Genomic DNA, 9,646 nt, shown 5'->3' with positions numbered 1-9,646 from the left:
TGAAGCTGTGCAGTGGGTCCTGCCACGCCGAGCAGATCCTGCAGACCCTCAACTCCTACCGGCACAGCGGCACCTTCACCGACGTGGTGCTGCTGATCGATGGGCAGGAGTTCCCCTGCCACCGTGCCACCCTCTCAGCCAACAGCACCTACTTCAGGGCCATGTTTGGCGGCGACCTCAAGGAAGGCCACCAGGACATCGTCAACATCCAGAAGATCTCTGCCTCCACCATGTCCCTCCTCCTGGATTACATGTACGGGGGGAACATCATCATCCAGGAGGACAACGTCGAGGGCATCCTGGAGCTGTCTGACCTGCTGCAGATCTCCAAGCTCAGGGATGCCTGCGTCACCTTCCTGGAGGGCCAGCTGCACCCGTGCAACTGCCTGGGCATCATGAAGTTCGCCGACTCCTTCTCCATCGCGTCCCTGACGGAGAAGAGCAGGAGGTTCCTGCTGGAGTGTTTCGTGGAGGTGTCGTGCCACGAGGAGTTCCTGGAGATGGGGGTGAAGGAGCTGGTGGGGTACCTGAGCGACGAGCAGCTGGTGGTGCCCAGGGAGGAGGTGGTGTTCGAGGCGGTGATGCGCTGGGTGCGCCACGACGCGCCCGCCAGGAAGGGGCTCCTGAGGGAGCTCCTGGAGCACGTGCGCCTGCCCCTGCTCAGCCCCACCTACTTCCTGGAGAAGGTGGAGATGGACGGGCTCATCCAGGACTCCAAGGAATGCATTCCCCTCCTGCACGAGGCCCGCAAGTGCTACATCCTGGGGAACGAGGTCGGCTCCCTGCGCTCCAGGCCCCGCAGGTAAAACAGCCCCAGCTTCCAGGACCAGCATGGACCCAAAGCTGATGGATCTCACAGTTTGATGATCCCTGTAGTTCGTGGTTCTTGGGTTGTTTCTTTTTTTTCTTTTTTTTCTTCCCCCCCCCACCTATTGCCTCGCTTTTGGCCTCTTTGCTCCCGAAACGAAGCATTGGAGTTGTTTGCCTGCCTTAAAGGATTCCTGTGGAATTTAATGCATGTGATGCTTTTTGTTTGCATTGTGCTCTAATCACAGCACTGTCCAATGATCCCATCAGGGAGGTGTCCAGACTAAGGGCAGGAAGGGGTGTTTTACCTCTTTATTTCCATCTGCTTCCCCCCAAGGGTAGAGCGCTGGGTTGAGACCTGTTTTCCATTCCCAGTTCTGCCACTGGTCTCCTTTCACCTCTTTGGATCTCTCCCTCACCTTCTCCAGACTGTTAAGAGGAAGGCTTGGAGCAATCCCAGTCCTGCTGGCCATCAGCACGGTGCTTAACTCAAAGGCATTGCTGCAGGGCCAGGAATTAGTATCCAGGGGGGAAAAGCAGTTACTGCCCTGGGACCCACCTAGACATGCCCAAATTATGATGTGTTTTTCTTCCCATTGATTTCCTGATGAACAATCAGAAGGTAAAAGAGATGCTGGCCCAGGCAGCTTTGGCCAGTAGGGAATTGTCTCAGCCTGCACAAAGCGTGGAGGAGCCGAGGATTGGACCAAGCCTTTCAAATCCTCTTTCATCCTCCTCCTTCCTGTCCCCTCCCTTCTCACAGAGAGGTTCTTTTCTCACCACCTCCTACTTGGCAGGACTTGCTTTCCCCTACCGTCTGTCTCGTCTGCTCGCTGCTGTTGGGGCTGGGAAGGGAGAGAGATTTCCTGGAAGCACTTCTCTCTCCAGGCAGAGAGCTCTCCCCAGGCAGGCTGCCAGGAGTGGCTTTGCACACTCCTGAGGATTATTGGGTCTGACTGTGCTGGAAGGGGGAGGGGGAGTGGCAGGAGCCAATGTCACTGTGGGCTTGTAGAGGTCATTCCCACTTCCCTTCCCTGTGCACTCTGGAGCTTTTCCCACCCGAGCTGGGGGGTGCCTTTGATCTGATGGTGCAGGGGTGAAATGATTTGCCCAGCAGATCAGCAGCTGAAGCGGCAGAGGGCTTTGCCTTCCCTCGGATGTCCCAAATAGGATGGGAGGGATGCTGGAAAGGATTGGCCTGGCCCAGGACTCACCCCTGCCCTTCCTGGTGCAGGTTCATGGAGCTGGCAGAGGTCATCGTGGTCATTGGGGGCTGTGACAAGAAGGGCCTCCTGAAGCTGCCCTTCACTGACCTGTACCACCCCAAGAGCAGGCAGTGGACAGCCCTCTCCAGCGTGCCCGGGTACACCAAGTCAGAGTTTGCTGCCTGCACCCTGAAGAACGACGTGTACATCTCAGGTGAGAGGGCCTGGGCCGGGTGGTCCCTTCCTGGGGATAAAGAACAGCACAAACTCTGCTTGGACAGTCACTCCTTAGGTCTGTTCACCAGGAATCCTTCACGTGTGTCCCAGCTTTGGAGCAAAATCACTTCTCAGTGAAGGTTATCCTTGGGTGGTTGGGATTTTTCTGTCCCAAGGAATAGTTTCACCTTTGAGGGGGGAGGATGGCAGTGTTAAAAACCCTTTCCCTTCTGATGGGCATCTGTCAGGAGTGTCCAGCTGTGGAATGAGGTGGTTTTGGTGGGTGCTGTCAGAAGGGGTTTCCTAAAACATCCGAGTCCCTGCGTGTCCCTCAGCTGAAATACAGTGACTGCCAGATGAGTTCTGTGAGAGGGATGGAACTGTGTAACAGGGCCTTGAATTCCAGGGAGAATCTCCCTTGGGAAGCTGGGTTTAACCCATAACCACATTCTGGCCATGGCTGCTCCATTGCCTGGGGGAGCTGTGCAGTGCTGTGGTGCAGGGAGGTGATGGGGCTGTCCTTGGGATCGCACCAGCCCTCCATCCCTCTGTTTTCCAGGAGGACACATCAGCAGCAGCGATGTCTGGGTGCTGAGCTCCCAGCTGAATGTCTGGATCAAGGTGGCTTGTCTGCAGAAGGGCCGCTGGAGGCACAAGATGGCAACGCTCCAGGGCAAGGTGGGCGACGGCCTGGGTTTGGGAAGGAGCCACGTGGAGCACTGTCCCCACTCCTCCTGCTGCCCCGGGCAATGAGGAACTGTCAGTGTTTGTATTCAGGGTCATCATGAGGGTGGGGAGGCCCTGGCACAGGGTGCCCAGAGAAGCTGTGGCTGCCCCATCCCTGGAAGTGCCCAAGGCCAGGTTGGAGCAACCTGGGATAGGGGAAAGTGTCCCTGCCCATGGCAGGGGGTGGGACTGGATGAACTTTAACATCCCTTTGAACCCAAGCCATTCTGGCACTCTGAGACTCATTCAGAGATGGTTTTGATGGGAGCACAACTGGGCCATAACCAACATGTCACTGTTTCAGAAATAGCCCCAAATGAAGTTGTGTCAGTAAGATCCACCCTGGGACGGTGCCACACTTCTGCAGGCAGCTGTGTTAAGCCTTTGGGTGAAAGCTGTGCAGTGTGGGGTGTTTCATGGCTTGGTTTGTGTTGGGAGGGACCTTCAGAGGTGTCGCTGTGGCTCTGTGTCACTCTGGCCGAGTCCTCCCCTCCCCTCCCACACCCTGTGACAGGGCAGCCCGTTGGGGTGACTCCAGGAGTTCCTAATCCCCTTGCTGTGCTCCTTCCGTGGCAGATCTACGCCGTGGGGGGCTTCGATGGCTTTTACCGCCTCTCCAGCGTGGAGTGCTACGACACCTTCTCCAACAGCTGGTCCAGCCTGGCCCCGCTGCCCCAGGCCGTGAGCTCGGCCGCCGTGGTCTCCTGCCTCAACAGGCTCTACGTGCTGGGAGGGGCTGTGGACGACACCTCCAACACGGACAAGGTACTGCTCGGCCATCAGGGATGGACAGAGACATGAAAAACAAGGTTTGGCAGGGAACCTGGAGGGAAACGGGGTTGTCCCTCAGCTACAAGGGTGCTTTTTTTTTTTTTTTTTTTAAGACTATGGGAAGCTCTGTTACAATGAGATGAGAAGTCATGCAGGGAAATAGAAGCCAGTGAGACTTGGGGACCAGAGAGGGAAGGTGTCAGGAGGTGACAGTGTATTAGATGTGCTTTCTGTAGAGCCTGGCCAGCCCTGAGACGTCACTGGAACAAACCTCCCAGGCCGTGGGTGTTCACTTCAGATCAGCAGCAACACGCTCCTCGTGCCTGGCCGTGCATCTGCAAGGCAGACACGATGCTTCTGGTCTCCTGAGCTGCAGGAAGAGCTGTCAGTGCTTCTGAACTCCCATCTCCAAATGCTGCCTGGGTCAAGCACAGCCACCCCGGGGTTTGCAGTTTGTCTGGGACACTGGAGTGCAAGGGGGTTGGAGCTCCCACCCGTGTTTCTGTCCCCGTGCACTTTTATTTCTGGTGAAGAGCAGCTTCCCCCAAGCAGGGGGATGTGGGGAATTCATGTTCCCACAGCTGTGTCTCCCCTCCCAGGTCCAGTGTTACGATCCAGAGGATGACAAGTGGACGCTCTTGTCTCCCACCCCGTTTTACCAGAGGTGCATCAGTGCTGTCTGCTTGGACAACATCATTTACGTTGTGGGTGGACTCCTCAGCAAGATCTTCAGCTATGATCCCAGGAAGGACAGCTGGAGAGAAGTGGCCGCCCTCCCTGGGCCTCTGGTAAGGAAGAGCTTTAGGAAAGAAGCTCTGGGTCTCCTCTCTCTCCCTCTCTAGAATCATGGCCATCTGTGCTGTGCTGGGGTTGAAGGCAGGGCAAACACATTGTGGGTTTGGCTCTGAGCATGTGGACGTGGCCTGTGCAGAGCAAATCAAGCACATGTCCTCACCATCAGTGTCCACACTGCCTGGAGGATCTCTCTCATAGCAAACCCAAGTTTTCCTGGGAAGCTGGGTCTACACCATCTATTCATGCCAGAGGAGTGAATCTCTGGGGATCAACACCAATTGGTGTTGAGGATTGTTCTCCACATCATCTGTTTCAGTGGGAGGGTTACACTGCTCTGCTCTGCTCTGTGGTGGTGGTTGTGTGTCCTGCTTTATTGCCACCACAGTCTGGCACTCACAGCCCTGCTGCAGCGTGAGCTGTGGCACGGGGAGGAGGAATGGTGGGACTCAGCTTGTGATCTGAGTTAAAACGCCAGGAAAGCACCTTTACAGGTGGCTTTCCCAGGGAAGCACGGCCTGGTTCCCTGTGCCCTCAGTGTTCCTGAGACAGCAACAGCCCCATCACTGGCTGGAGGCATTTCCAGTGCCTAAACTCTGACAGAAACAGTGAGAGTGCAGTCCCTCCAGAGCCAGACATCCATCACCCTTCCTGCCGGGCAGGGCAGAGTTGGGCCATGGCAGAGACTCAACGCTCAGCTGTCTGGGGCTGGAGGCCTGATCCCCAGCTTTCCTCGTGCTTTCCAGGAGAGCTGTGGCCTGACGGTGTGTGGAGGGAAGATCTACATCCTGGGTGGCCGGGACGAGACCGGGGAGGGCACGGACAAGGCGTTCACCTTCGACCCGGCGACGGGGCTGGTGGAGCCGCAGCCGCCGCTGCAGCGCTGCACCAGCTACCACGGCTGTGTGACCATCCTGCAGCGCAGGGACAGGTGACCACGGGGCTCCCCTGCGCCCAGAGCCTCCCCTGGAGCCGCCCAGCACGTGGCAACAGCAGCCCCTGCAGAGGAGGTGCTCCCCCAAGCCCCCGGGGCAGCCTCGGGTTTGTTTTTTCCCGGCCTCGCGACGGGTGCCGAAGGATTTGATGCTGATCCAGGTGAGAGGATGGAAGGGTCCTGGGCTGCGTGAAGCTGCATCACAGACCTTGCCACTGCAACCCCTGGGACTGCTGGATTTGACCTTTGCTTAGGTTTTTCCTGGCTGTAGATGAAAATCTTCTGCTGGATTTGCTGTCCTGAAAGGATGTGTGTTTGCTGCTCCCTGATGCCCAGAACTGCTGCTGTAACAGTTACAGCTCCAGGATCCAATCCTTTGGCTAAAAGCTGTCAGGTATCTGTGCATTTATTACAGAACCCCGTGCCAAACCCCAGTGGGGACCTAAATGCTCCTTAACATCCTCGAACGGAGAGCTGGGATTGGGACTTCAAAGTTGATGATCCCAAGAAAATCACTCCACTAAATCCCAAATAGTTCCAGCTCTGACTCTGCACAGTCTGTGTGAAGGTCTGTGCCCCCAAAGCACAGAGTGCTGTCTCTTTTCATGCCTGTTTTGTGGTTGGACTGCTGTGTCTCTCTCACTGAGTGGACAAGTGAATCCTGCAGCCAAGAGTTCCTTCTTCAGAGAGGAGAAGGAGGGGGAATATTAAGGTGTAGGAATTAAGCATGAAGACCTGAAGCATGGTAACCACAGAACTGTCTCATTTTGGCTCTGGAGTACGTAGCAAATCTTAAATAAACTCCATATTTGCCAGCCTGGGGTCCCTGGGAGCCTGAGTGTGCAGCTCGTTTGGAGGATGTTTGATCACACACCCTGCGTTGCTCCAAGCTGCCCTCAGGTCTGGAAATGACCCTGAGCATGTTTGATTTGGTAGGATAACCGTAGTTTTTGGTGTTGGTGTCTTTAGTCCGTGCCTGGAACTGGTGATTCCTGGTGGCTCCATGTAAATGCTCACATTGTTCAATTAGGGGCTGAACTGCTGCCAAATGTAGAGTGAGGGCTCTTAAAAACACCCCCTACCTTGGGCACTGTGGGGTGCACCCCTCCACAGCAGGCTGCTGGCTGGCTGCTGTGCTCTCTGCACCTTCCTTTCCTCATCCCAGTTCTTCCTGAAGCAGAGGAAATGACTGTGGCCAGCTATTCCCCTTCGGTTGTCCCAAACCTGCTGGTTCTGCCTGCTCCCCCCTGTGCTCACCACTAAACCAAGTCCTCAAGGGCCACATCCACGTGTTTTCTGAACGCTCCCAGGGGTGGTGACTCCACCACTTCCCTGGGCAGCCCCTTACAATGCTTCAAAACCCTTCCCATGACATGTTTTTTCCCCCTAATATCTAATCTAAGCTTCTCCTGGCACAACTTGAGGCTGTTTCCTCGAGGATTTCCTCAGAGGAGATTCCACGCTGGTGTAGGTTATTCCCACGAGGAGAGAAAAGGAAATTCCTGCTGGTAAAAGGCAATTTTATTTGCAATCAGATTGCATCCACATTTGGGTCTTTAAGGGGAACGGAGATTCCAAGAGGATGAGCCTGCCCAGGGCAGGCACCGAGCAAAATCTGACCTGCTGAGGAGGCTGAGCACTGTGGGGAATCCCTGGTAAAAGGGATGGTCCCCATGCCAAAGGTAAGCCTGAGGAATGTGGAATGGGGCTGGGAACACAGCTGATCTTGCTTGGCTGCTGGTGGTTCTTTGTGCTCCTGCTCTTGAGCACAGGAATATATTTGGACATAGCAACAGCCTTGAAAGGAAAAAAGAGGAGTTTTCCAGTTGCATTTCCAACTTCTCTCTCCACAGTCCTCCCTGATTTTTCCTAATGCCTCCTCCCGGGAGTGTCTTGCTGTACTTCCCACTTTATTCCTGTAGGATGAGCACACTCCAAAGGGTGGAAGATGTCCCTGTCAGCTTTCCCACGTGCTTTTGCCACGTGTGGTGTGTTGCCATAGGTGGGACGCGGTGCTGGAAGTTGTGGCACAGACACTGAAACATTTGCCTGCTATTTATTGTACCCCTGAATTGTGTTTTGTAGGTGTGCAGGGGAGGGGTAGGGAAGGGATTCAACTTGCTTTTATTTAGAAATAAATATTCACCTTGACTCCCAGCTGCTTTTTGCTGCAGGGAATTCATTTGTGCCTATGGCATTCCAGAAACATATTGTTGATGGAGCATCCCAGGAGCCTTGGGAACACCGTCCTTGAGGTGTCCCAGCCTTTGTCTGGGGTACCCAAATCCTCACTGTGAGCAAGCAGAAAGTTCAAGGTACTGCTGTTTGTCTGCAGGGAATGATATCTTTAACTATCACATGGAATCATGGCCGAGTCAGTGTAGGGGAGGTGTTTGGATAATTCAAACTCTGCTAAGGATGGGGAAAATTTGACTTGTGCTTTGGCATGAGGGAAAGAGAAACCGAAAAACTGTTTGCCTGGGCTGTCTCTTGCTCTGCCTTGGTGTGGCAGAAGGACACAGAGCTCGGAACTGCCCGGCACCACGACGTGCTTCACATCCCGAGAGGAATTCCCTCAGCCCACGGGTGAAGCATCTCCTGGCCGTGTTCCCAGCAATGCCCAGACTTGCTGTGGGAGCTCTGCATGGCAAAAGCTGTAGAAGGAAGTAGTGATCACCTGCAAAGCATGTGCAGGAGGCTCAGCTTGATGTGTTTAAGCTTTGAGAAACAAAATAAATTACTTATTTCTTTGCGCTCCAACTGTCAATCGCTTCCAGTGGTACCCAAACCATCCCTTCCTCCCCCATCCCTCTGGTTTTCCTGCTATTTCCTGTTATTTTGGGCATGTTAGCGTTATGGATGGGAACCAGGGGGAAGAAAAAGCTTTTTGTGGACAAACCCCACAGGGTGGTGTAGGCAGCAAGATCTTCAGGGCCTGATAACGTTTGTCCACGACACAAAACCCAGAAGAATTATAAATAACCAGGCAGACAGGGCTGCTGGGGGAAGCAAGTGGAACTGCTTGTAGTAAACAAGGCAAAAATGGCCTTTTCCATCCTTTCCCAGGAAGAAAGTCCACTGTACCCCTCAGAGGTAGAAACTGGAGCCTCCTCCACAGTTAGGAGGGAAAAGGGATCCCTCTAAAGAGTGAGCCATGGAATCCCAGAATGGTTTGGGTTGGAAGGGACCTTAAAAACCACCCAGTCCCACCCCCTGCCCTGGGCAGGGACACCTTCCACTAGCCCAGGTTGCTCCAGCCTGGCCTTGGACACTTCCAGGGATCCAGGGGCAGCCACAGCTTCTCTGGGCAACCTGTGCCAGGGCCTCCCCACCCTCCCAGGGAAGAATTCCTTCCCAATATCCCACCTAACCCTGCCCTCTGGCAGTGGGAAGCCATTCCCCCCTCGTCCTACCACTTTCTGCCTGTGTAAACACCCCTGTGCTCCATCCCCTGGGGATGTGGGAGCTCCTTTGCCCCGGGCTGCCCAGCTGGCAGGAGATGATATCACCTGGGGCAGGAGGGCAGGGCTGCAGGTCCCAGCTGAAGGGATGAGCTGGAGCTGATTAATTCAGATTAAGGGCCATAACAGCCAGCTGGGAGCTGGTGGGCAGAGATAAAAGCAGTCTCACTGGCTGTCCCTCCGGGTTTAAATATCCCCAGGAGAAGGAAGGGGAGGAGGGAACCATTGTCGGATTTATGGCAAGGCTGACGTTTGCAAGATTTATTTCCTATTAAATTCAAATCGTGGTAGGACCAGCAGGGATCTTGAGACCCAGTCCTTGGCTTGAACACTGGGCACTGACAGTCTGAGGGGGTCTAACACTGGTTATTGATGGTCTGAGCAGGGTCTAACACTGGTCACTGACAGTCTGAGGGGGTCTAACACTGGTTATTGATGGTCTAAGAGGGATCTGATTATTGATGGTCTGAGCAGGGTCTAACACTGGTTAGTGACAGTCTGAGGGGGTCTAACACTGGTTATTGATGGTCTGAGGGGGTCTAACACTGGTTATTGATGGTCTGAGCAGGGTCTAACACTGGTTATTGATGATCTGAGCAGGGTCTAACACTGGTTATTGGTGGTCTAAGAGGGATCTGATTATTGATGGTCTGAGCAGGGTCTAACACTGGGCACTGATGGTCTGAGGGGGTCTAACACTGGTTATTGATGATCTGAGGGGGTCTAACACTGGT

The 9,646-nt window shown here is 54.5% G+C and overlaps 1 protein-coding gene across 1 annotated transcript in view; it reads left to right on the top strand.

Moving 5' to 3' along the window:
• KLHL35 (kelch like family member 35) overlaps window positions 1–9,646 on the top strand; it is a 20,815-nt gene that overhangs the window by 658 nt on the left and 10,511 nt on the right. Inside the window, exons 2-7 of the mRNA XM_027699818.1 lie at window positions 6–802; window positions 2,042–2,226; window positions 2,788–2,906; window positions 3,531–3,719; window positions 4,325–4,513; window positions 5,264–7,538. Of these exons, the coding sequence (XP_027555619.1) occupies window positions 6–802; window positions 2,042–2,226; window positions 2,788–2,906; window positions 3,531–3,719; window positions 4,325–4,513; window positions 5,264–5,452 (1,668 nt within the window). The 3' untranslated portion in view covers window positions 5,453–7,538. The remainder of the gene's footprint in view (window positions 1–5; window positions 803–2,041; window positions 2,227–2,787; window positions 2,907–3,530; window positions 3,720–4,324; window positions 4,514–5,263; window positions 7,539–9,646) is intronic.

This window comes from Neopelma chrysocephalum, unplaced genomic scaffold (assembly GCF_003984885.1).
Source record: "Neopelma chrysocephalum unplaced genomic scaffold, ASM398488v2 Primary Assembly neopelma1_141, whole genome shotgun sequence".
Lineage (NCBI taxonomy): Eukaryota > Metazoa > Chordata > Aves > Passeriformes > Pipridae > Neopelma > Neopelma chrysocephalum.
The sequence above is the reverse complement of the archived record's forward strand: the minus strand, read 5'-3'. Positions and strand labels throughout refer to the sequence as shown.